Below are 27,716 nucleotides of genomic sequence, written 5' to 3' on the forward strand. Positions count from 1 at the left end.
TTGAAGTTAGCATATGGGGAATGAGGAAATGCTATGCCAGGATCTTCATGGCTGCATGTGAGATTTGGCTGATGCCCGTTCACAATTCTGCACAAAATATGTGAAGTATTTGGATGGAAAAATAATAATAACTGAGTCATCGCTGTGTATCTCCTTTTATAGAACTGGAGCAAATTTCTAACTGGCCTTTTGAATTTGTTCCAGTCAGTTTTTTCTCAATTCAGCACGTTTGCCTCGCACATCCGGTGTTGGGGGTTCGACTCCCGCCTTTGCCCTGTGTTCACGGAGTTTGCACGTTCTCCCTGTGCTTTAGGGGTTTCCTCCTGGTACTCCAGTTTCCTCCCCCAGTCCAAAGAGGTGCGTTGTAGGCCAGTGTTTGGGTAAGTTACTCAAAAAACGTAATCCACTACAGATGACTAATTACTAGTTTAAAATTGTAATTTGATGGCATTACTGATTACTGCATGGAAAAAAGTCTTCAGATTACTAATTACTTTACTTTCACGTTACTTTCAAAACCTATCAAACCTACAAAAATCCACTACAAAGTGAAACCCGTACAGTAGTTCTTTCAGTAATTTTAGTGCATGTCAGAAAAAGTCAGATTTATCATAAAACCTGCCTTGAGTGTTGTCGCTGTTTTTAGGACTTCCAGACCGATAAAATAACTAACTAGGCTAGTTTGGTGTCGCTAGCCAATGGTAAGCACAGCTAAGCTATCATTGTATGGGTTTAGCTGCTACAGTGCCATGTAGAGTACATTATTTTTCCTTCTGCTCTGCTCAGATCATGTTCGCGTAAACTCAAACTCATATAGACATTTACACACCTTGTTTTCCTGCTCAGCTTCAACCCATTTACTGGTTTAAAAAAAATCGCTGTATATCCATTTTTGCTCATACTGACTATGTGAGCTAGAGTTTGGTAGAATTGAGAGACTGTCAGCCAATAAGACACGAGTATTTCCACGTATTTTCCCCGTAAACCCCGTCTGATTGGTCTCGCGTCAGTTCAGTTACGCAGTGACAAACTGCTCCATGTGTTTGGACGTGATTTATTTTAAAAATGCATTTTACTTCATATTGTTTTCTTAACAATAAATTTGCAAACGCAAGTAACGTAATTTTATTGACATCAGTAACTGTAATCAAACTGCATAAATTTAAAATGTAATGCGATACATGGTATGGTATGGTGTTATCAGGAAAAAATAATTAGATTATAGTAACACGCTACACCCAACTCTGTTGTAGGCTGATTGGCATCTCTAAATTGCCCTTAGTGTGTGAATGGGTGCGATTGTGCCCTACAGTGGGTTGACAGCCTGTTTAGGGTGTCCCCCGCCTTGTGCCCCGAGTCCCCTGGGATAGGCTCCAGGCCTTTAGCCTTGCCGCACACCGTCCTCAGTTTGTATGTTGCTGATTTTCACAGCATATTTATGTGTTTGAAGCACTACACTGTTTTCAAGAACTTTTCCAATGATATGAAGGAATCCAGTCTAATGTTTACTCCAGACGTTGAGTGTAATTCTATATCAATTCATAATGGAACAAAGGACCTTCGGATTACTTTTCACGCTGATTCAGATCGAATTGAATATTTGCACATAGCTGTTACAAGACTATTTCCCCAGGAACATAACATGCCCTCGCTGAATAGTTTGCAAATGGCTAATTGGAATCATTTATTAATGTACTCAATCATTTCACTGAATGAAGATTCACCCATGTTTCAATTTAATAAGCCCTGATTTTGGCCTTGAGGATACATTATTTATTACTGAGGAAAGGGATTCATGTTTTGTCGTTCGATCTGTTTTTCAGTTTCTCAGTTAAGGGAATGCTATAGAGATGAAATGAAGCTCATTCATTTTGAATCACCAGTTCCTCTGAGACAGATTAGTCAGATTTTATTTTATTTTTTGATTGAGTCTCTGTGGGCTCTCTTCTGCTGGCACTCATCATTGTGTCTGGTCAGCAGTAGTTCTTGGGTGTAAAAGGCAATTGATCCTGACAGTGCAAGAACCTTCTCTGTATAGCATTCGAGCTGGCTCTGTAAACAGGTACTATGTACTATGGAGCAGAGCAAAACAATTATGATGAAACAATTATATACTTTTCGCAGATGCTTTTATTCAAAGGTGAGCCTTTGAAGGCTAAGTGTTGGATGGGAGGTGGAAAAACACCCTGTATACATAATGGGATCAGTTCGCACCTTGCAGCGATTTAGCATGATTTTTGCAAGGTTGGAGGAAACTGGAGGAAACCCGCTTCAGCATGGGGAGAACATGTGAAACTCCACACGAACAGTAACCCAATCTCAGGATGGAACCCTGGATTTGTGAGCACATTGAAGGTACAGTGACAAAATCATAGTAGGAAAAATTCAGCGTACTATTTTAATCCCATATTGCACTGGGATAGATAGTGTACAGTACAAATGATGTAACTTAACAGCCATGATATTCCCACAATGCACTGCGTTGTTTGGCTTGATTGCATTGTTTGGTTTGATTCATGCTCCCCCTCACCCTTTTCTGAGGAATTCAGCTAGTTACTATGGCAACCTTCCTCCACACTTCTCAGACTTTTTTTTAATTTTTTTTTTTATGAATCAAAGGAACAGACAAATCATTTTGTGAAATCGATTCTGTAGTCACGGTCACTTTACTGTCCTTAGGTTTGATACAGATTAATAATTGTGTGGATAGCGAGTTAGTTAACATGCTTGCTTTTGAGACAGAATGAGACATCTGTGGCAGAATGATGATCAAACACTTGTAATTTAGTGTAGGAAATCATTTTTTCAATCACCAGTTCTGGTCTCCTTTGTCAGTATTCAGTGTGATGCTCATAATTTTCCTGGGGAATAGTGAGCAGGGGACCAATGCGTACACCCATGTGTAGGGTCAGAAGGTTTTTAAAAAAAAAAAAAAAAACTTTAAGTACGATACGCTAAGAGCCGGGGGGTGTAAACTTTTGAACAGGAGGATGGGTGTAAAATGTTCTTATTTTGTCTTCTGGGAAACATGTAAATATCACATATCATAACTGGTTCATTTGTGTTAATTCAATTGTTATCGTGTTTTGTGGACTAGATGTAAACATCTGTTATGTGAACTAGCTTATTCATGGCAGTGCTACACAAAAAAACTAAATAAAAATGCCATTTTTATGATCCTTTTTATTTGGAAAAAAAAGGGCTAACATTTTGCAGATTCTGCAAGGCGTTTGTAAATGTATGAATACAGTAGAATCAGACCGTATAGAATCACAATGCCAAGAATCAAAAAGATATAGATTCATATAATGTATAGTCTCGGAATAATTGGAACCAGGATGTGTAGATTTCGATTCCGTATAATGTGAATGTATAGAAACAGGATGAATAGAAGCTGTATGTATAGAATCATAATGCGAAACTTAGAGTGTATAGAACTGGAAGGTTCTGAAACCTCTGAGCTCTGGAAACGTCGGGTCTCATTCCAGTAGGTGTGGCCTCCGTGTGTGTGTGTGTGTGTGTAGGAGGAATCGATCTCCAGTGTGGCAGCTGTGCAAGTGTACACAAACTTGGTGACCCCATGTGGCCCTGCACTGATGACATTGCTCTCCATCACACCACCTCTGTCACTCCGCTTGTCTGTCTGTTTTATTCCTCAGGGGTCAGAGTGGGGAGTCAGAGTGAGGGGTCCCGGGGGGGAGGAAACCATCCATCCTGTCCTCTGTTCCTTCTTTCAGTCTCTCTTTACCTCTGTGTCTCTCTCTCTTACTGTCAGTGTCTCATTCTGTCCTGCTCTCTTATCCTTTTCCTACGTGTGTCTCTCCGTATATTTCTTCTCTCGCTCTCCCGTCTGACTATCTTTAATTACTTTCTTCATCTTCCCTTATTCGTTCTCTCCCTCTTTATTCTTTTTTTATTATCTCTCTTATTCTTTTTTCATTACCTCCCTTAATTCTCAACCCCCCCACCCCTGAATTTATTTTTCATCTTCCTCCTTCTCTTATTCTTCATACATATATATCCCTATCTCTCTCCCTTTCTCTGTGGAGAATTGTTCTTTCACTCTCCTTCTCTTTTTCTTTATTCTTTCCACAATCATATATATATAATTTTCACATTGTTCCCTTCTTAGTATATCAATCCATTATTCTCCCTCTCTCTCACCTTTAAGCTACACTCTGTTTCCCAGAGCCACTCGTGGTTGTGACCTCGTTGCACCGATTTGCTTCGTGTTGGTGCTAATTAGCAGCAATTCTTTAAACATTTAGGCTTAGGGGGCTTCCTTGGGGTCAAAGGGCAAAGCCGGAGGGATGACGGCAGGCATGGAGGGACGCAAGCCCTGATCAAACATGCATAAGACACAAAGACTCTGACAATACTAATTACCTTTAATCCGTGTGGTGCATTTAATTATACTGTAATAAAGGCTGCTTTCTGACTTTGGAACATTTAGACAGGAATGATACAGTACTATTTATCCATTTGTATTTACAGTTAATGTTGTGGAACATCCATGACACAATCAATTCCTGCTGTCACTTCCGTTATAGCAGCTAAAAAGAAACATTCTGTTGTATCGGTCTGCGCTCTAAACAGGATTGTCTTGTTACAGTTTATCTAACCGCATGCATGCATGCAAATTAGTTAGCTAATCCAAAACAAAGACTAGCTACCTACGTACTAGTTCATATCCAACTAAAACAGCCAGAAAGGGGAAGTTTTGACGAAAACAGTATTTTTAAAGACGAATGGACAGAAAAAAGGAGACTTCAAATTGGCGTCACATCTTTTCATCGTGAAGTGAAAGTGGCTGTCCCGATCTCGCCGGCAGATGGCGCTGTGGCGTCGACGTGCATGGACGTCTGCAGAGCGTGCGTGCACGAGATCACAGAGTGAGAACTGTTTCCTATGGACACGTGCCTTTGTTTTGGTTCTGTTCTCTTCCTGTTCAGGCATTGGTTGATGTTCGAGGGTGTGTCATTATTGGTCCCAGCTGTCTATGTTCAAGCGTAATTATTTTTGTTATTTAAAGCCCTCGTGTTGCTGTGCACTTTGCGCAGTATTAACGGAATAAGTGAATGTAAAGGTGAAGACGTTAAAGTATGCTAAGCGGTCGTGTTTTCGTGTCCTGTTTCTGTTCCATGCCTCGCATCCAGTTTCATTTTTGAACCTCGATTATCTATTCCAGTCTAGACCGCATTTCATGTTTAGTGACTTCAGTTTAAGAATAAAGACTTTGATTTGCGTTTGCTTCTGCTTCTAGTCTCGTTTCGTAACAGTGGCCAGTTTCTACGTTAACTCTCTGGTATTTTTGCTTGAACGTTTTACATTTTTATGCTTCTCAGTGTTATAATGCCTTTAAAAAATCTATTTATAAATAGCTCAAGGGTTTGGTATCATTGTTTTCAGCAGAACCTCAGCTTTTAGAACGTATAATTTTTTAATTTGCTTTTAGATGTTGTATTGATTGATTGAAACAGCATGCAATATTCACATTTCTACTGAATAAATGAGGAAAACAGGCTGAATACAGTGTTTTCCTCATTTATTATCTCATTTACATTATCTATCTATCCATCCTTCCATTTTCTGTACCACAGGGTCATGGTGAGCAGATAAATGGTATGGAAAATAGATGGATGGATAGTTCTAGCTCTTAAAATCAAAATTACTTGAAAACTTTTCCGGAAGGGAATTCGCCTGTTGAGGAGTGTATCAGTACCCTCAACTATGCCGTACTCATTATTGTTTTTGGTTTATTTATTTTATATTAGTTAGCCTGAAAAATACCATCCCTAATGTTATTATTATTATTATTATTTTTATTATTATTATTACTTTCTGCCTGTATGGAAGGCTGGAACCATTAAGCGTCCAAAGAATCATCTTATTTACATTTCTGTCTTCGTTTATCACCTCATGTCCCCCTCTCTCTCTCTCACTCTTGCTCTTTCATCATCCATTTTTTTTTCCCAGATCATTCTCCTTCATTATTCTGTTATTCGTTCTGTTATTCTATGTGGTTTAACATATTGCCCAAAAATGTGACCGCAAAAGATGTGTAAAAACCAAGCAGCCAAAAAAAGCACTTGTAGGATGAGGTTTTTAACAAAAAAAAAAAAAAAAGCAAAGACTAATGCAATAAATGTATGAGCAAGCGAGAGAGCGATACAGGGACAGAAAGAGAGAAAGACAGAGTATGAGCGGGATAGGGACAGACAAAGAAAGAAACAGACATACGGAAAGAGAGAGAGAGAGACAGAGAGATGGACAGAGTGAGAAGAATACAGAGATAGACACAGATGGAGAGGGATAAAGACAAAGAGACAGATTGACAGAAAGACGGGTAGAGACGGTGAGATATAGAGAGAAACAGAGAGGGAGAGACAGACAGACAGACAGAGAGAGACAGCTTGACTCAGAGAGAGAGAAAGAAACGGAGACAGACAGACCGAGAAAAATGCAGCGATAGACACAGACAGATAGAGAGAGCGTGAGATAGAGAGAGGCAAACAGAGAGACAGACAGATAGAGAGAAAGTCAGAGATAGAGAGGCAAACAGACAGAGAGTGAGACAGAGAGGAAAAACACTAACAATCTTCCATCTTATAATAATAATAATAATAATAATAATAATAATAATAATAATAATAGGCAAAACAACTTTATAAAAGAGTTTTTCAAGTCCAAAGATGCCACACATGGAAATGTAAGTAGTTTCTCCAGTTTAAGTGAATCATTGTGTATAATGTTTATTTTACACTTTGTTGTTCATCAAGGGTGCCAGTCATTCTTTATGTACATGTATGTATGAAAATATAATATTATTAAGCAGTAACATCATGTTGTAAACATAAGCACTGAATTATTTCAGAATTTTAGACTTGTCAGACCTGTACCATCAAATGTTTGTATTTTATTTTATTCCATGTTGTTTTCCTCTCCCTCTCTTAGGGGTGGTTGTAATAATTCAGAACAATTGCTTTTTATCCTCCGAAGAGAACATTTCAAAGGTTCTATGTAGAAACCAAGCGCAAAAGAGGCTCGAGAAATGGCTACAAATAGAAATTTCGAAAGACAGAAATGGTGAAATATTCAAAGAGCCCCTGAGGAACGTGCTCGTGTCCTGCAGGCTGAATGCTAATGAGACACAGTGGATTAAGTCAAAGTAAGCATGCAGTGTAGAAAATCTACAGATTTCATGAATTTATTTTTTTTTTTTCAGCAACTCAGACATTGAGACGTGAACGTTTGGCACTAATCTTATTTGTTGTTATTTGCTTTGTTAAGTGATTAAACACGCATGGCATAAAACACACACACGCGCAAGCTGTCTTCTGCTTTCTGCACTCATCACTTGTGTCTAACTTCTTTTCCGCGCTCGCTTCTCACTTCCAAGAAAGATCCATATCGTTTTTATGCCACATCACGCCTCTCGCGTCTCCCTGATGCTCTTCATCATGGAGCCGAGCGCTGGCACGCTGTGATGTATTAAACGCCCACAGCGCGTGATTGATCACACCTAAACTGCTGACCGGTGTAGAAGCTCTACCCTTCTCCCATCAAATATGCAACTCACGCCTTCCTTCGTCACACTTTTGATTTGTTAAATCTCACCTTCAGCTGATAAATACCTGCTGAAATGGAAAAAAAGAATTTAAAAAAAGATGAGACCAGCATAACCAGCAAAGGACACACTGGCTCTAAACAAGACTGTGCTAGTTTGATGATCTTTTGCTGATCTAGATGATGAGAAGTAATAAATTATCACTATTATTATTATTTCACCACAGTGGTGTTGAAATCCGGTTACTGATTGGTCAGATGGTGTTGATTAACTTTCTATAACAGCAGCTCTGACACGTTTATATTAACATGCTCCTTCTAATACGTTAACATCTATATAGTAACAGCTCATTCAACGAGACTTGTACATCAGACATAAAAAGGTGCGTAATAGTTCATATGGTGAAGATGCTTGTAAGGAGACGTTTATTTAACATTAATGTAAGGAGTTTCCAGTGTCAGAGGTAAAGTTGTAACATTAAGTTTTCCGGCATCTTCAGGTCAGTGTTTACCTTTTTGCAGATCCTGACTAACATGACAAGCTACGTTTTGTTTGTTTGTCTTAATAACCTAAAAACATATTCACTTGTTAGGATATATCGCAGGATAAGATTTTCGCTTTAGTGTTAACAGCAATTTAAACGAGACACTGTCGAGCTAGCATGATCAGCCTTGACACTAGTTGCTGTTATAAGTTAGGCAGTGATGTCAAACTAGCATGATTAGCATTAGAACTAGACACAGTTATGATCTAGACAATGTAAAGCTAGAGTAATTCCTGGTGCATTACAGGAGAATGGTTTTGAATATCAATAATCCTTTGATAAATTTCGTTCAACCAGGTCTCAAGATGATGAGAGCCAAATTTGGGCATGTTGGATGTAATGGCAGTTAGATGTAAGCATTTTGAGCATGTTACTGTAACTTTTGACCAGTAGGTGATGCGGTCACAAAATTTGTTGCATAGCCTTAGGTCCAGGTCATGTTTTGAAGATGACTACAAAGTTTTGTTGAGTTACAGCTTCACGTCCTGTTTGGCCGCTTCGCTGTCAGATTCGTTTTACCATTACAGGCAAACCGTTTGGAGTATTCAAATTGTTCAAATTATTCTTTTGATACCGTGTGTGAAGCTTACTCTGAAGATGACAGCTGCCAGATTTGGTGAAGACAATTTGTATGAGGAGTAGGGGAAAAAATCTATTTGACAAAATCCAGGATGGTGAAATATCAAATAGGTAGAAATTGATGTCATGGAGTGCGTTACATTCCTCTTGGTCCAATCCAGGGACGCCTGGCTTTTAAGTTTTGGCTATAGGGTTCAAAAGTTATGACATGGAAATACTTACAAATTAGGCCCCAATTTGACCCGATGGTGGCGCTAGAACGTTGGCAGCACCTGGCCTAAATTTGGTCAGAATGTTCCTTATACCTCCTCAATCAGTGTGCCAAATTTCACAACGTTTTTACCAGATGGATCTATGGACTGCCATAGGCAACCTAGACAGAAGAAGTAGAAGAAGAAGATATAGAATAACAATGGAGTGCCTACACACCTTGGGTGCGTTGCCCCATAATAATAATTATAATAATAAAAATTTTCGTTCCTTTTTTTTTTTTTTTTTTTTTTTTTTTTTAAAAGATATTTGGATAAGCAAACATTTGATCCTCTTTGAAACTGTGCCCATTAATGATGTTGATATACTTGAACAAAACGAAAGGGAAAATAGCTTTTTCAATCATTTATTCAACAGAAATATCAATAGATGTGACATTCTGCTGTGGAAAAAGTAAGTACACCCATGCAGGTCAAATTTATGCAATCTCTTTCTGATTGTAGCGGCATGCACTTTGACACCAACAGTTGCAAGATTTACTAGCAGATCCTGTAATGAAAATTTGGGGTTCTTTTTGCATCAGACAATCTGCTCTTAGGCTGAATTTGCTAGGACAGCCAGTCCTGGACAAATTTGCAGTCGTTTGAAATCTGTGCCATTTGTAGATTATTTGCTTCACATTATTTGGAGATCTTTTTAAATCTACGACCTTTTTTTCTGAAGGCCTTACAGAACTCTTTAGATCTTGGCATTATGACACCACACACGTCAATAATAAATGTCACACCAGGCACACGATATGAGAGGGGTATAAATAAGACAGGTTCCACCTGTACTCCCAAAGCAGGTTCTAATCACAGGCACCCAATCTTGAACACCTGATTCTGATTTTATGGATTTGAGAGTGTCATAAATGTAGTAGAGTACTAACTATTTCTGTGTGACTGATCTGTTTTTTGTTCATTTAAATTGTGATAATTACTACAAAATGACAATTTTATGTGTCATTTGATAGCATGTAGGAACTTTATTAATAGGCACTATTTCAAAGAGGATTAAATGTTTGCTTGTCCAAATATGTAAAAAATAATAATAAAATAATTTCCATGGGGTGTACTTATTTTTTTCAAATGACTGTGTGTGTGTGTATGTATGTATATATATATATATATATATATATATATATATATATATATATATATATATATATATATATATACACACACACACACACATACATACATACATACACATATTATAATTAAATAATCAAACACACAGTATATACTGTGCAACAATTATTGGCAGTGGACAAAAAATCTCCAAGGATCACAGCTGGAGAACTGCAGAAGTTAGTTGTGTCTTGGGGTCAGAAAGTCTCCAAAACTACAATCTGAAGTCACCTACATCACCACAAGTTGTTTGGAAGGGTTTCAATAAAAAAAAGTCTCTACTCTCATCCAAAAACAAACTCGAGCGTCTTCAGTGTGCAGACACTACTGGAACTTCAAATGGGATCGGGTTCTATGGTCAGATGAAACCAAAATAGAGCTTTTTGGTTATAAACACTAGAGGTGGTTTTGGTACACAGAGAGGTAGCCATATGAAAAGTACCTCATGCCCACGGTTAAATATGGAGGTGGTTCTTTAATGTTTTGGGGCTGTTTTTCTGCCAGAGGACCTGGACATTTTGTTAGGATACATGACATCATGGACTCTATCAAATACCAACAGATATTAAATGAAAACCTGACTGCCTCTGCCAGAAAGCTTCAAATGGGCTGTGATTGGATCTTCCAGCAGGACAATGATCCAAAACATCATCAAAATCAACACAAAAATGGTTTACTGACCACAAAATCAAGGTCCTGCCATGACCATCCCAGTCCCCTGACCCGAACCCCATAGAAAACCTGTGGGGTGAACTGAAGAGGAGAGTCCACCAGCGTGGACTTCGAAATTTAAAGGATCTGGAGAGATTCTGTATGGAGGAATGGTCTCAGATCCCTCGCCATGTAGTTTGACTAAAGTGTTGACTAAAAAGTACAAAGGAAGTATTGACTGAAAGGGTACAAAGTATTGACTAAAACTGTGGCACACCTATATTTAACAAAGATTTTTTAAAATATATAAACCTGTTGTGTTTGCAATTGTTTCAGTATTTATTTATTTTTAACAAAAGATCAAAAGGTTAAACAATAAAGGTAAATTTGCCTTCTTTGCTCATATTTATCAAGAGTGCCAATATTACTGGAGGGCACTGTATATATATATATATATATTACTCTTTACACTGATTTACAAAGCATCCATTAATTCTTTACTCTGTCCTTGTGTTGACACTCAGTCTGTTGTCCTCAACAGAAAATCTCAGTGTTTGCCAAAAAACAAAGCTCAAATCCCATTTGCGAGCGATTAGCGGCGATTTTACAGAATAATTGACCTGGTTCAGTGCCAGAAGATTCCAATTAGGATCTTATTGAGTTCTTTAGCTCGGCGTTAAGCGCTTTAATCACTTTTCCTCGCCCTCGACATGAGGCAACACGTCCCTCTGAAGCTCTCGTAAATAATGAGATAGCATCTTAATTAGGTGACAAATTAATTAGAATATGAACGTGAAGGTCTTGTAGTAATACACCAAAGTGACTGGAATCTCCAGGACATTCCCCGTGATGTCATTAAATGTCATGGAAGCAAGTCTGGGGGTGTGAACTGGTGTGTAAGGATGTAAGCATTATCATTTGTATGATGATAATCCCCCCCTTTTTTTTGGTTTATAAATGGTTATGCCAGTATATTTTAAACATACATCATAATGTACTATTAATAACATGGATACTTTAGGAATTTCCCAGAAATAGTTTATGTCCAAATCTTGAGTCTAGTACCTCTCAAGGTTTCTTCTCAATCCCATTTCAGGGATTTTTCCTCACTACTGTCACCCCTGTCTTGCTCATTTGGGATCTAAAGCTACGTATATCCAGATTTCTGTAAAGCTGTTTTGTGTTGTAACAACGACTATTGTCAAAAGTGCTATACAAGTAAAATGAATTGAATTGGCCATGCCTGGCTTTTGCGATAGTGCTGCGCTACAGAAAGCATTGTGTAATCACCCATTTAACCACAATTCTAATGTTTATCTGTTAAAAATGAGACTTCTTGCCTCTTTCGACCACAAATCAGATTTGCAGTTGCTAAAAAAAAGTGAATTCTGGAAGGAAATTGCTTGTGAATAAACTGGATTCATGCACAGCAAAGGCAAATAACCATCTCATCAACAGAATAAAACCAGTCTTGTCCTTTAAAGGTCTCGTTGAGGAACCTGAGGAACGGTTGTCCTTTGATGAGACATGGTGCCTACAAAGCACAAATCAGTGTATTTCTCACTGCACTGGCCTGTGTATATCAAGTTTTCAGCATTTTTTGGATGTGCCGGAGTGAGTCTCGACGTCACACGGGAATGTGAAGTTTACTGAAAATCCTCCAGAGTTTTTCAGACCCTTCAGGCACGTAGCATAACAACGTTGCCCATTCACTCTGGGGTTTGAGGTAACAAGACATTTTCCGGACTTCTTTGGGCTGTGTCTGCTTTCTTGACTTTGGATTCCTTTCCCTGAAAACAGTCACTGATCAAATAAATGTGAATAAAATGGAGAAAATCTAAGGTTTTACTTGTGCTTCAGTGGTTCTCTTAGTATTCAGTGATGTAATGCTTCACACGGGTGAAAAATAAAAATATCTTTTTGCTGGTGCATTAATCAAGCATGCTGTTGTAGATATTTGATAACTGTGCATGGGATATGAAGAGAGCCAATCCATTACAATAGTGTCAACAATCTATTGAATGCTTTAAGCACCAGCGGTAGAACTTTAAAATAATTCCTAAAAGACCCACAATGCCAGTGTAATCGGGTTTATTTTTTCATAATATTTTTTTTTCCTGGCAGTTGAGCATACAACATACAATCAAGCCAGAAGGAAAGACAAGCATGTAGCAACATCTTAGAGTTATGAAAAGTGATGCATGGGTCTAACTTGAGGAATGTTTCTCAGATGAAAGATAGCTGACCGAGTGACAAAATACACCCAACAAGAAGAATTTTATCTTCATACGGTTTCACTGTATTCATACACATGTGAAAACTGGAAGAGTTGTAGTGTTTAGGAGGAATGGTACTATCTCGTTTAACAGATATGTACAGCTATGTGTCATCTGCATAACTATGGAAGTCGATGCCATAGATGCGTATAAAAAGAAGGGAATGTGACCAAGTTTGAACCTCTGTAGAACGCCTTGAGTAAGGAATGTCTCATGTTTCGGCCACCAAAAGTATCAAGATAGAAAATACTTGGCTCACAAGAACGGGGTACATTATATAGCCAAAGGCTTGTGGTCTATCACACCCATATGTGGTTCTTCCCCCAAATTGTCACCACAAATTCGGAAGCACACAATTGTATAGAATGCCTTTGCATTCTGTAGCATTAAGACTTCCCTTCACTGGAACTAAAAGACCCAACTTGTTCCAGCATCACAATGCCCCTGTGCACAAAGCAAACTCCATGAAGACATGGTTGGATGCTAAGGTTGGAGTGGAAGAACTCGAGTGTCCTGAACCGAGCCCTTATCTCATCCCCACTGAACACCTTTGAGATGAACTGGAACACCAACTGCACCCCAGGTCTCCTCACCCAACATCAGTTCCAGACCTCACTAATGCTCTTGTAGCTGAATGACCACAAATCCCCAACTCCACGCTCTAAAATATAGCGGAAAGCCTTCCCAGAAGAGTGGAGTTTATTATAACCAACCGCAAAGGGAGACAAAATCTGGAATGGGATGTTCAACAAGCACATGAGAGTAATAATCAGGTGCCCACAAACTTTTGACCATATAGTGTCTCTAAATACGAATGCGGAAAAATGATTACCACAGCTTTAACCGCTTGAGAATCATTAGTTTGAGAATTGTCATCAGTACTAGCTGGATACTAGATATAACCGAGTGCAAGGAGAGTCATGTTGTGAAGGTTTCTACAAGCTTCTGTTCATTTGTTTTGAAGGACTGGGCAGTCTTTACCAGAAAGAGATGAGCACGGTCTGTAAACCAAGAATTTTTTTTTACAAAATAACACTAAGCAAAAAGACAGACAAGATCTGCTCATCTTAGTTAAAACCAGATGGTAGTTACTTGAATGCAGGGAGGAAGGATATCTGGCTATGGTTAAGAGTCAGAGGGTTCAACTTTGCCAGTGCATGATGCTGACACATGCTGAAGTGGCTGATATTAACCAAAGGATCGGTGCTAAATTTTCAATAATGCAGATGATTCCATCTGTTACCAGATGTCAAGCGAGTCTGATTGGAGAAGGAGTTTGCTGCTGGTGCAGAAACGTCCTGCTCAAATTCTGCTTGGTAGAAAATATGTAAGATCTTAGAAGCAGCTTAACAGCAAGCTGAAGTTTCTCTATTTTCCATGCTTGCTACTATACTAGCAATGCAGATACCAAGAGGGATTTCAACCATGTTCATAAAATGCAGTCAAGTCAGAATCACGAGGATTTGTTCTGGCAGAGAATGTTTCAGCTTCTTCTGAGCCTTTATGTAAAAAGTATAGTAAATCCTGCATTATTGCATGGACCCTGGGATATGGTGTTTGATATTTATATGTATAATATTTAATTAAACACTCAATTTCATTCACACGTTTTGTTTCCTTTTCAGTTCCAGCCTTAATTTACAGAGTGTCAGAGGACGTAACGGTGAACGAAGGCAGTAACGTCACCCTAAGCTGTCTTGCTAATGGTCGGCCCGATCCGTCCATCACCTGGAGGCTGCTCAACCCATCAGGTGAGTGAAGAAGCCAATCAGAGGTCACTGGTAGCACCCCAAAGTTGATTATTTTCCTATAACAGCATGTCCAAGAAGTTTTAATTCTCTTATACCACAACGATTGATTTTTATTTATTAAAGATTGACAATGTGGACTCCTTCCACTCGATCTATAGTTTAAGGCATGTGTCACAGCGTGTAGCTCCGCCCACACAGTTACCTCATTGGCTGTTTCGGGTTATCTTCAAGACTGATTTTGGAGGTGGAACAGTTTAAAGAAATGCTTGTGTGCATCAATAATACTGTATTTGTTTACACTTCTATTCAGCTATATATATATATATATATATATATATATATATATATATATATATATATATAGCAATATATTATTAATTATGATATTATAAAGGCAAGTAGTAATAAATAAATAATTAAAAACACTATTCTACTTACCTATGCTAAAGTGAATGAACCACAAATTTTCACAGTCCAAAAAATAAATTACATTAACTTGCAGGACTATTCGCACTTGGGTCACGGCACCAATTCTTGCATGTTTTTTTCACTCGGTTGCGATTGTTCTTTTAGGTCAGATTTTAGCACTAAAAAAAAGTTAGTCTCAGACTCAAAGACAGATTCTTTTTTTTCCCAAAATGAGCAGATAAATCACATTTGATCCAACCATAATGAATTATCTCAAAGAGTTTCTAAGACGGAGATCAGCTCTTAGCATCAGATTAATCTTCCATAGTGCCGTTTCGGAAGAACAAAAGGTCTTTTTGAAGAGTTTAGAAGTTAAGAAGATCTGTTGCGCACATGCTTGAGAGATCAGGAAGACTGGCAGACATTTTGTCTTTTTGATTTGCTGGGGTTTTTTTTTTTTTTTGAACACTTCACATCTGATATTTTCACTTCTATCGAGCATGTTTGTGAAATGCCCAGGGTTTGAATATAAGCTGCGACAGATCTACAGGTCTGTGACAGATTATATTATCCGTGCTACGATCAGCAGTTGAAGGGAGCTGCGATTTACACTACCCGTCAAAAGTTTGCAGACACTCGACTGAAATGTTTCTCATGATCTTAAAAATCTTTTTATCTGAAGGTGTATGATTCAACGTGTGCAATCGGTGTTATACAAAAATATAATCGTGCCCACATATTCATTTCTGTCATTAGAAAACTAACATTTTATTTACAATAAATTTTATTTATTTTTTTATTTATTTTTTTAAACGGACGACTCTGAGTGAAATATTCCGAAAAGCAGGCAATAAGTGTCCGGCGTAGGTGTGAATACTTTTACTACCTTTAATACTGTTTAAAAAGCAGCTCAGGGAAATTTCTCAAGAAATCCGGTGAGAAAACACCAAGAATACATTTCTGGAAATTCTAGGGAAAAAAGGTGTCTATTTTGAAGATACTAAAATACCTAAATTATTTAGATTTATTTTTGATTTTTTGAATCATAACATATTATTCTAAAATTTTGAAAAAAAAATTATGAGTGTGTGTAAACTTTTGATGGGTAGTGTATATATATATATATATATATATATATATATATATATATATATATATATATATATATATATATATATATATATATATAAAAGGTTTTTTTTAATACGTCTTGACAGTATTTTGCAGTTTGGTTTGTCTTTGTAGAAGTTTGACTCCAAGTACTGGCTTAACAAAAATAATTTTAACTTAGACATACTGAGAACTTTACTCAACAATAAAGTGTATTTTTAAATGTTATTTAACAAAGAAAAACGTATAATTGTCAATATGGTGAAGCTTTCTGTATGAACATTTATTTTAACATGACATTTATTTATTTTGAACTAACTTGTCTCACAGATGTCAAACAACATTAAATTTAACTCTAAAGGGACAAAAATGACCACAAGTTGTTCTTTAATAAATAAAAACTGTCATTTTTGGCACATTGCTCTAGTACAAAGAGAATAACACCGGACTCAAGTGATAATACACAAGAACATGGAATTTATTTACAAGGTTGTAATAACAGTGTCTGTGTGGCTTTGTGGATCAATGCGCTGTGGGTGTGTGTGGGAGAACACTGTTCACATGACCCATGCTATCCGGCTTGTTATTTATTGCGGGGCCACTAAAGGTCACGAGCGGCCTTGACTTTGAATCAGTCAGCTGTGTGTGCTTCGAAAGTTTACAGGCACCAAACAGCCCTCAGGTCAAGGATGATCTAGTGGCCTTTTATGTTCAAGAAATGCAATTTCTTTAAAAAAAACAAAAACAAAAAAACATAAAAACTTGTATTTGAGATAACTGTTGAAATACATATATATATATATATATATATATATATATATATATATATATATATATATATATATATATATATATATATACACACACCTTTGGACCTGAGTGGCCAATACAGTTATTTCAATCAAAGACAAAATGCTTATAAATAAATAAAAATTCTCATCATAGAATTCTTTCCATGTTACTGGGAACAAATAGCAAAATGGAATCCAGTTTAATAAAGTTACATTTAGGAAATGTGTAGCTGTAATGTTAGTATGATTAATGAAAACCAGTTAGGATGAAACTTTTTGTATCTGTGGATTCATATCAGCATCTTCCCAGCCTAGTATGTTAAGCTGACATGTCACTAAATTTTCCAAAGCAGCAAGCTCTGTGGAGTGTTCGCCAAACTAGCAGTACAGGTTTGGAATAAGTGACGTTAACTTTGCGATTAATACTATAATCCTAAAAAAAAGCATAAAAAGCTCTAATTTAGCTTTAATTAGTTTAAATATCCTGTGAAGTGCCTTGAAACGTGCCGCATTATTTGACGTGTTGACGTATATTTCCCTAAAACATAATGTCAGGGCGGGACTTATCAATTGGCTCCTCCCCCTTTTAACAATTGTATCACTTAAATCGGCACAAAAGCAAGGCGTGTGCTGCTGGGTGGGGGTGGGGTGGGGGGGACGGATAACATCAAATGTAAATGTGATTGGACTGTAATTAGAGCTTTCTAAGTAACCTGATTAAATTAAATGCATGCTATTGGATATAATGAGTTTCCCAGACCTCTACAAAATCAGAAGACCCAAATGGATATCAGATTCCAGGACATTAGAACATTTTTGAGCAAAAAGTCTCAAGGTGAACGTAAAAATGTGTTCATAATTAGTATTCTGTGTAAGAGAAAAGTAAATTGTAACGATGATGTTCATTGTCTGTGCCTAGGAGTTGAAAACGACGAGGTAGAGTGGTTAAATGGAGTCATTTAACTGTTAAATAGCGCCATTATCCGCACTTGCACAGTTCAAAGGAAGCAATTAGACACGCTGTGGCATCAGAGACCAGACTTGGATGCAAGTTCCGCCCCTGTTTCTGATGCAAATACAGGAAATGTAATACTTTTTGTTTTTGCAAAATATGAGTCAAGTCTGAATATTGATATAAGAAAAGATCTGCAGCCGTCTGTATCTCGGTGTGAAAATTATGATTTGGTGAGAATGTGGTCGTGTTTTGGCCTGCAGCCTGGCGTCTGATCTGCAGGTCAGGTGACTGCGCTGCCTTCGAAGTCAGCCTCTTAATCATCCCCTAATTAGGACGCAAGAAGAGGCACTCGAGAGTAATTAAGGCCGAAAGCAAGCACCGGGGCTCCAGAGGGCCGCAGAATGAGAACACACACACAAGTAAAATAAAGCCTGGAAGTGTGTGACACACACATACACACTAATAACACCTTTAGTCTCTGGTGTCATATTTGTGTACTTTATTGTTGATTTAGTGTTGACGCTTTTGCTCTGAGCAGAACGTGAAACTAAAAAAAAATTAAAATAAAAAAATAAGTGTGTGTGTCAGCGAAAAATGTAGCTCACTCAATTCTCCCCTTGTTAGATCATGTTTAATTTGCCCCTGCTTTTAACAGTAGCACCTCTATCCAGTTCTTCATTTACATGCTACACCACAGTGCTGTTTAATTCTGGATTCTGATTGGTCAAAAGTCGATTCATTTTCTAGAACAGCAGCTGTGGCAGTAATGCAGCAACAAATCACGGTTATACAGTATTAACGCACTCCTTCTAATGCTTTATGGTTTCTATAGCAACAGCTCATTCACAGGGACTCGTCCAGCAGATCCTCCACGTAAATGGATTCTTAAAAACACAACATAGTGGGGTGTAATAAACGTGCAAAATAGTAAATGTGCATCATATTATACTGTTTAAGGACACCAGAACTGAGAGTGTGCAGCATGGAAGCTCATGTCCATCTAATCAGATTTCCTGATATACTTCCACGATCTACCTTTCTTGGATGGAGGATGTGATGTCAGGAGAGTCTGCGAGGGTTGTTTTTTTTCCCGCCACGTTCAAGTCTGGTCAAACAGATTTGATCTGACTGTCAGTACGAGGGTTTTTTTTGTTTGTTTGTTTGTTTGTTTTTTAATTGTTGCATCCAAAAATGCTTGATTTTGCTGTGCCTTTTTTTTATGGAAAACTACTTGAATCATCGCAATCGTGCGAAATTGTTTCGCAGTGATGTTTGTTGGTAAATTAGACCTTAAAATCAGCCGTACTCGGGTTCGACGCATGTGAATCGAAGCGGGCTTTGACTGAATGTGCGTTGTGATGACGTCACCGGGCCCAAATCTGCATTCATTTTGAAAAAATGAGACTGCAAAATCCTTAGAGCTAGCATGTGCCACTCTAAACCTGCTGAGTAGGATTGATGACCCTCGGCTCTGAATGCGGTCTTTCGCAGAGTGTTGGTCATGACGCAATTCGTTCCACAACACAAAGCGTTTATTTAGCAACAAAAATTTGGGTAAGAAAAAATTCCTTCTAACCTGAGGGAAAGTCTCGGAGTCCTGAAGTGGAGTCTTACACAACGTGTGGTTGACTATAGAATTGGTACGTTTGGTTTCTTTCTGCCTCACTGTTTTTTGTGGGGGGTTTTGTTTGTTTGTTTGTTTGTTTTACAGAATGAAATTGAACAAGACAAGGATAAACATATAATTGACTAGTGCACGTTTTAGTTCACTAGCACCTGCAAGACTACAACCCGTAACACCTGCTTTACCTCACACTCAGTAATCAAACACTGTTATATTGTTGAGCAGCTGTTAAATCCTCTCCTCATAGCTGAAGTGCTGTAGGTTGGGATTCGGAGCGCAGTGTAGTCAGGATTGTGTGTAAAGTCGGCCGTATTCCTCTGCAGCTCAGGAGTAAATACAAAAAAAAAAAAAAAACATCAAAGGGACCTCAGGGCTGTTTTAAGGCCTTTATCTGAGAGAAGAAGAGGGCAGAGGTTAGGAACACGGACTACCAGCACAGCTGACTTCAGGACACAGCAGCTAGCTGTTATAATTTGGTTAATAGGTACGCAATAACTTGCATAAAAACACCCGGAAGCATCAGCATTGCTTCACAGACACGTTGTCTATATTGTCTCTCTCATTTCTCGCAGGATATAACGCAACTTCTACCAACATGTCAATTCATATGGGACATGATTTTATTTCTACTGCTCATTTCATATAACGTAAAATGTGCTGTAATCTTACCAGATAACTCCGTAGAGCCCTTTCGAATGTTCTGTATCTTTGCGTAAATATGACCTACAACATCAGAGTTTCACACAATACTTTTGCCATTCACGGATATGTAATGTTGGATTATTTTCCCCAATAAGTAAATGTAAACCAAGTATAATATATTTTTTTGTCTCATTTGTTTAACTGGGTTCTCTTTATCTACTTTTAGGACTCGATTTTGTTTTAGGTCATATTTATGCAGATATGTAGAAGATTCTAAAGGGTTCACAAACTTTCAAGCACCACTGTAGTTTTTAAAACTAAATCCAACTAAATGAAACTAATCCAGTCCCGATAAGGCTTTAAATATGTGCCGTGCCTCACGCCATCATGTAATTTCCACGCAATGCTGGATCGTGCCCGCTTCTAACCCCCTGTGATATTTCAATCAAACACACATGAAAACACACAAATTGTTAACTAGCTTGGCTCGAACGCGAGCTTCGACATCTCTTTCTGTTTAATGACTTGAGCAAATACCTTCGATTCTTTCTGCTGCTTATTCATAACTGTAGGTTTCGAGGTGGAAGTGTGTGAGAAAGGAGTGAGGCTTTTGTGTGAAGCGCACTAAAAGAAAAACTGAATTTATTTCTAAAATGCCTAGCCACACGGGATTAAAAGAAGACAAAAGTAACTAAAACGGCAGTTTCGAGGTTGCGTGGCTTCGTTAAACACCCCCCCCCCCCCCCCCCCCCCAAGTATTTTGTCTAAGTATCCACTTAGACAAAACTAAAGAGATGATTGCGATGTGACTGTTAAAAAATGAAGCCCGTGAATAAAACATGGCTGCTGCTTCGGTTTTTTGTTCTCTTGATGATTCTCGAAACGCTTTTTAACTCCCTCATGAACCATTTTTCTTAAATAAGCTAAAGCTGCTTGTGCTGGTGAGAACAATGGCACTTATTGGCAAATGTGTGTGTTTGTGTTTCATCCCACACATTTCTTCTGGGGCTTTTTGCAGATCGTGACCTCTCATTTGAAACCGCCGCCATAATCGTTCAAACACGCGCCCCACACACACATACACTACCACCGGTTGTTCATGTTGCCAGCTGTCTCAAATTACATACACATACAGCTGAAGTGTGTGTACAGAAACATCATACACGCTGTGGATCAAAAGCATGTAACAGAATTGTTTCAATTCGTTTTCTCACTAGTGTTTTTTTAGTTGTTGTTGTTGACTGTAGGCTCACAGGAAGCTGGAAAGTGACGCGTGACGCGTCCTCTCTGAGCTTTTTCCACTGAAGTGATGAATGTGTGTTTAAATCACACACACACACACACACACCTATCAGGATGTGTTGTTACGTTGCGCTGCTGTAAGCTCCTTTGTGGTAATTTATGAATGTGTTTGTGTCACAGTGATGCATTAGTCACAAACACGCGACACAAACTTATCACCATCTGCATTCGTGTAAGGTGTTCCTACACCACAGAAATCTTCAGACTGCCTTAGATCTTTGTGCACGCCGATCTAAATACAATACTTTTGCCACTCACGGATATGTAATGTTTATATAAAAAAAAAACTTTATAAAACATTATAAAAGGTTATAAAGAAAGACCTACAGTTAACTAATCAAACTCAGAGGAATTGAACTAACAGTCAATATTGTTATTAAAAATTTTTTTTAAAAGAGTGCTAAAATGTTCAAGATAGGTTTCGTTTTCTGTGGATAGAACCCTACACCAGAACGTTCCCCAAAGCCCTGGAAGTCACTAAGGACCCTTAACTATCCGACGAATATCAATATTTTATTGAGTGAAATATCTTGTTTGATGCCATCAACTTTCTCGTTGCTAAGCTCTTTATATCAATAAAGAGCTTAGCAACGAAAAAGTTGATGATTAAACACACAATCCCGATCCACACACGCACTAACTTTTTGACCTCAGTCGCTCACAGGGATGTTAATGAGTGGAGACGAAGGCTGTTGGAGCTGAAAGGAGGTGGCGAAGGACAAGGCTGGCAGACTTTCTATAATTCATGCATGTATAAAAAAAAAAATGCATATCTGCAGATCAACCCTGAGGCTGAAGAGTGGGTGGAATGTAGTGTGTGTGTGTGTGTCTGTGTGTCTGGGGGGGGGGGGGTTTAGCCCTTTATGAGGACCAATCGATGAGTTCTGAGATTTAGTTGTTCCCCATGATGCAAAAATAAGTATGATTCATTGTTTCAGTAATATACAAGTCAATGGGAGAGCTCACTGGGTGTGTGTGTGTGTGTGTGTGTGTGTGTGTGTGTGGATTGTCACATATTCTTTTCTTCTTTGCAGTTTCTTTTCTCCTGTACGTGACAATATGAGGTGATTACTGAGATTGAAAAGAAAATGAATTTGGCACTCCATTTTCTCCCTCATGGCTCCGCCACATTAGCCCTCGTTTCTCACTTCGCTCTGCACACACACACACACACACACACACACACACACACACACACACACACACACACACACACACATACACATACAGCGATGGCACACCCGCTCTGCATTAGCATGATGTTAAACGAATATGAGATGTGATTCAGAGCAGCTACAATCACACAGAGAGTGAGAGAGACAGAGAGAGAGAGAGAGAGAGAGAGAGAGAGAGGATTACCAAAGTCATTGTCTTCATGTGTGGGATAATAATAAAAGAAAAATAGTCTGCATGTTCTTTTGTTTCATTCCATTCCATGCTGTCTGTCTCTCTGTCTCTCATTTTTCATAATGCATATAAAAAAATAAAAAATCATAATTATGCGGACGCAGAATTATGCGGTCGTTCAGATTTGAAAGAACATGTTACATAGAGTTTACGTAAAAAATATTTCTCAAAGTCTCTCATGAAAACATGACTTCATAGCTTACACTAAATTTAACTTAAACAAGTTTCTAATCACTTGTTTCAGTGATGTAGTGTGAATATGAACAATTCACGTAGTATTAACAGGATCCAGTTACGTTATGAAATCTCGCGAGGATGTTCACGCTGACGCAAAGAAATGAGTGTAGTAGTAAAATGAGCTTAAAGCATTTCCACAAAGGGGAAATGTCACTGACTCACAATTATGTTGGAATTAACAACTCAACATAACTTAATCATGTGGTTTAGGTCAGAATTTCTATAATGATGATGATGAGATTCGTTATAAACTGTCATTTCTTTACTAGTTTAGACATTTTTGTGTAAAAAGTTTAAATGCTGTCGCCGTCAGCCATGTTGGATTGAGAGGAGCAATGCTTAATGGAGTAATAAAAATCAGAATAATAATGGATATATAAAATTCTGTTGTTTTGGGATGTGATTTACATCTCAATTTTAAGAGATTAACATTTTAAGATTGATGGAAATAGATTCTGATAGTGGGGGGGGGGGACGCAGCATGTCATGTTACCGAGAAACACCTCTGTCCTGAAAATGTTTCCGTGTCGGAAATCTTCACGTTATGGTTTTACCTCTGAATGTTACAAAGTGCTGAAACTGGAGACTCCTTCCAGTGTCAGTTACAAGTTTTAAGAAAGTTTATGTGGATAATCCGACATGCAAGTCCCTGTGAATGAGCTGTTACTATAGAAACTATACCGTCTTAGAACGAGCGTATTAATATAATCCTGTGATTTGCACCTGCAATACTGTCAGAGCTGCTGTTTTAGAAAATGAATCAGCACCTTCTGACCAATCAGAATCCAGAATGAGCCAGTTTTTCATCCATTTATTATTAGAAAGAGGTTTAAAAAAATATGAATTAATAATTCGGATGAACGGATTCAGTTTACTCGAAATACTCAAAATAACATTATAAAAACTGCACATCCATTACGATTTCATGAACCCGGTTTTGTATTGTTTAGACTGTGCATCCAATTTACTACATCAGCACATGAAATGGAAAAAAAAATACGTTAATTTCCTGACTGGTCCACTGATTCACACTTCGGCATTTTTATTCCTGCCAACGCGTCGCATCCTCTGTCGGTGTCAGTACAAAATATTCCTCACGGTTCAAAAAAATACGATGACTCTCTCAAGTGCCATTACGTTATTTCCATACACCAAACAGCTAGATTAAAGATTAAAACCACTGATGGGTGACGTGAACAACATTATAGGGTAGGGTGGGATACGGTGGGATGTATTAGGCAGCAGGTGAACAGTCAGTTCAAAATGGGCAAGCGTAAGGATCTGAGTGACTTTGACGAGGGCAAAATTGTGATGAGGGTCAGAGCATCTCCAAAACGGCAGGACTTGTGAGGTGTTCCCATTATGCAGTGGTTAGTACCTACCAAAAGTGCTCCAAGGAAGGCGACAGTGTCATGGGCAAACAAAGCTCACTGATGTGCATGGCAAAAATTGTTCAGGAATGGTTTGAGGAACATGACAAAAAGAGTTCAAGTTGTTGACTCGGCCTCTAAATTCCCCAGATCTCAGATCGAGCGTCTGTGGGATGTGCTGGACAAACAAGTCCGATCCATGGAGGCTCTACCTCACGACTTAAAGGATCTGCTGCTAATATCTTGATACCAGATATAACAACACACCTTCAGAGGTCTTGTGGAGTCTACATTTTCAATAGATTTAAGCATAATATTAAAGTATCAATTCCCTAATCCTATTCCTAAAGAAAAATATTTTTAAATCATTTAAATTCAGTAGGTCAATTGTTTTAAATGTAAAAATGTACAATTAAACTCCCTTGCTTTTTTTTTTTTTGTTGTTGTTACTTAATACTCATTATATCGTCTGAAAATGACACTTTTCTCCTCCATAATCACTCACCTCTCTAGTCAGCGTTCACCTCCGCTTACCCACAATGCCTTTGGTGAGTTAGATGATATGAGGGCTCCATAATGAGGCATGCTAATTAAGACAAGCAGTCACACACCTACACACAGACTAGCGAGGGCAGGAGAAGATTCTTTCAGATTTGCCAGGGCGTCTTACACACACTCGCGCGCACACACACTTTCAAAATGGATACGAGATGTTTCAGGGTCGATCATGTCTCTCGTTAAATTTTTTCACAAGCATGTTATAGAAGCCTAATTATCAGCTTGTACCTGCTCTTTCACCTCCTTCCACCAAAACATTTTAGAACCCGCGCTCATCAAAAGTTAGCTTCACGATAAAATGTTTTATTTGTGTCAGTGTATTAGTTAATACAGTGGTGCTAGCTGCAAAAGTCTAGTGTGGCTTCAAACAGAAGCTGCAAACTCCTTCGCTCGTTAATAACTCGATTAGCACTATGTTAGCTGACTGAACGTCATCTTGTCAGACTATGAGCAAAAATACTGTATGAATGAGCATCAAAAATGCTATCTATGACTATTAACGGTCTCGTCAATGTTATTATTTACTTTTACATTCATTAGTCCTGATGGAAATGATCCCTAATGCTAACTGGGACCTTAGTGAACACTAGTTCCTAAGTGTAGTTCCTACACTGTTCCTAACGCCATACAGACTTCATATAAATCCATAATGAACTTTTTCACACTAACTGTTGTTACCCAGATGAGGATGGGTTCCCTTCTGAGTCGGGTTCCTCTCAAGGTTTCTTCCTCTTAAAACATCTTAGGGAGTTTTTCCTCGCCACCGTCGCCACTCAGTGGCTTGCTCAGTTGGGATAAATTCGCAACTTTAATATCTGTATACCATGTTGATATTTCTGTAAAGCTGCTTTGAGACAATGTCTATTGTAAAAAGCGCTATACAAATAGAATTGAATTGAATAGAATAGTTAGCTAGCTAACAATAGCTAACTACGTTCAATACTTATTTCCCCCACTGTAGCTGATTAGCATGGATTTTTTTTCTCTACAAAGCTAACTAAAAACCTAGTTGGTAGTTTTTTAGCTCATTTCAGCTGAGAACTTTTGTGAGCAGTTTCCTCAGTCTGACTGAGAATATCATCCAACATTTTGAATATCAACAACAATAAACTCATTAATTACTAGTGATTCATTGATACTTTTTTTGACGCTTATTTTCACTCATTAGTGTTGTCTGTAGATGTTTTTTCTCGCCTAGCCCTAACCCTTGTGTTTACCACAGTGTTTGTTTTTGCTGTGTGCTGCTACCAGTGAACTTATTGTTCTGAGTTGAAGATGTCAGTTGTATTGAAGGATGATGTCCTGGTTCACCCTGTAGATTTTTTCAGAGAGCACAGCTTACAGTCTGCTTTACTTTAGTCATTAATCGTGAAATATGTCCAGATCAATGTCACTTCGTGTCATTTGTCATAGCATATGTCACATTGTATCACCTAGTATTGATGTTGGTATAAGAGCATTTTTTATAATTTTTTTTTTACAACTATGGGTAAATTAGCATATGATGTCAGACCAATACCTTATACCATTATCTGTATCTCTATACCACTGTTGATGAGGATGACGACGATGATAATGATGACACTGGTGCTAATTTTGTTTCTGTTTTATGTCTCAACAGCTGAGACCCTGGACGTGGGTGAGTATTTGGAAATTTCCGGCATCATGCGCACTCAGGCCGGCCGCTACGAGTGTAAGGCTAACAACGACGTCGCTACACCCGACGTCAAGTACGTCAACGTGGTCGTCAACTGTAAGTATCTGAGTCCAAAGATGAAAAAGGACAATTTTCTGTCATGATAACTACTTCACTTTAGTTGACAGATTATTATTAACTGGAGATTTTTATATTGACATTTGAAGGGGTGTTTTTTTATTTTATTTTAATTCCTGTTTTTATTGGCTAGCATTTTAGTTGACAAATATTCAGAGTTTAGTGCCCTTAAATTAGTAATATCTGTCTACTCATAGCCTTCATAGTCACTTGCTAGCATCTGGTATTAGCAAAGAACACATAAAACATAGCTATGACAGTTCATATATTCACCTTTATTATTTCTTTCGAATTTTATCAATGCTAACCGTAGATGCAATGAGCATTAGTTAGCTAGCTAGCTAGCTAGCTTGACCTTTGCTACAAAACTAATTGTGTTTAAACAGCCAAGTTGTATTTTCAGCTGAGAGAACTCTTATTTCCTCAGTCCGAGAGACCATACCATCCACCGTTTTAAATCTCTACAACAAAAACAATATTATATCCTAATTATAAGCTTATATAGAATAGAGATCCACCGTGACGATACAAATCCACCACAAATAAATAAATATATAAATATGCCCTTAATGGTGTGTTAGTACATTACAATGAATATATAACAATACTCTGTGGCCTGGTAATATGCTAATGTCTCATGCAAGTGAATTTTGAGATTGAATAGTTTATTACAGACCAATACAGAAATGCTTTGTCATTGATTGATTTTTATTTATTCTTTTCATATTTTGCCTGTGGCAATATCATTATCTCCATGCCTCAGACATAAATTAGCAATCAGCACATTT

General features: G+C 38.0%; 1 protein-coding gene across 2 annotated transcripts in view; it reads left to right on the forward strand.

Annotated features, from left to right (window-relative positions):
• The window catches only part of lsamp (limbic system associated membrane protein), a 241,228-nt gene that overhangs the window by 205,208 nt on the left and 8,304 nt on the right, over positions 1 to 27,716 (forward strand). For both annotated transcript variants that reach the window (XM_047161572.2, XM_017491048.3), the window contains 2 exons: positions 14,625 to 14,750; positions 26,776 to 26,907. In XM_047161572.2, coding sequence (XP_047017528.2) covers positions 14,625 to 14,750; positions 26,776 to 26,907 — 258 coding nt within the window. The remainder of the gene's footprint in view (positions 1 to 14,624; positions 14,751 to 26,775; positions 26,908 to 27,716) is intronic.

The sequence above is a fragment of the Ictalurus punctatus genome, chromosome 17 (genome assembly GCF_001660625.3).
Source record: "Ictalurus punctatus breed USDA103 chromosome 17, Coco_2.0, whole genome shotgun sequence".
Taxonomy (NCBI): domain Eukaryota; kingdom Metazoa; phylum Chordata; class Actinopteri; order Siluriformes; family Ictaluridae; genus Ictalurus; species Ictalurus punctatus.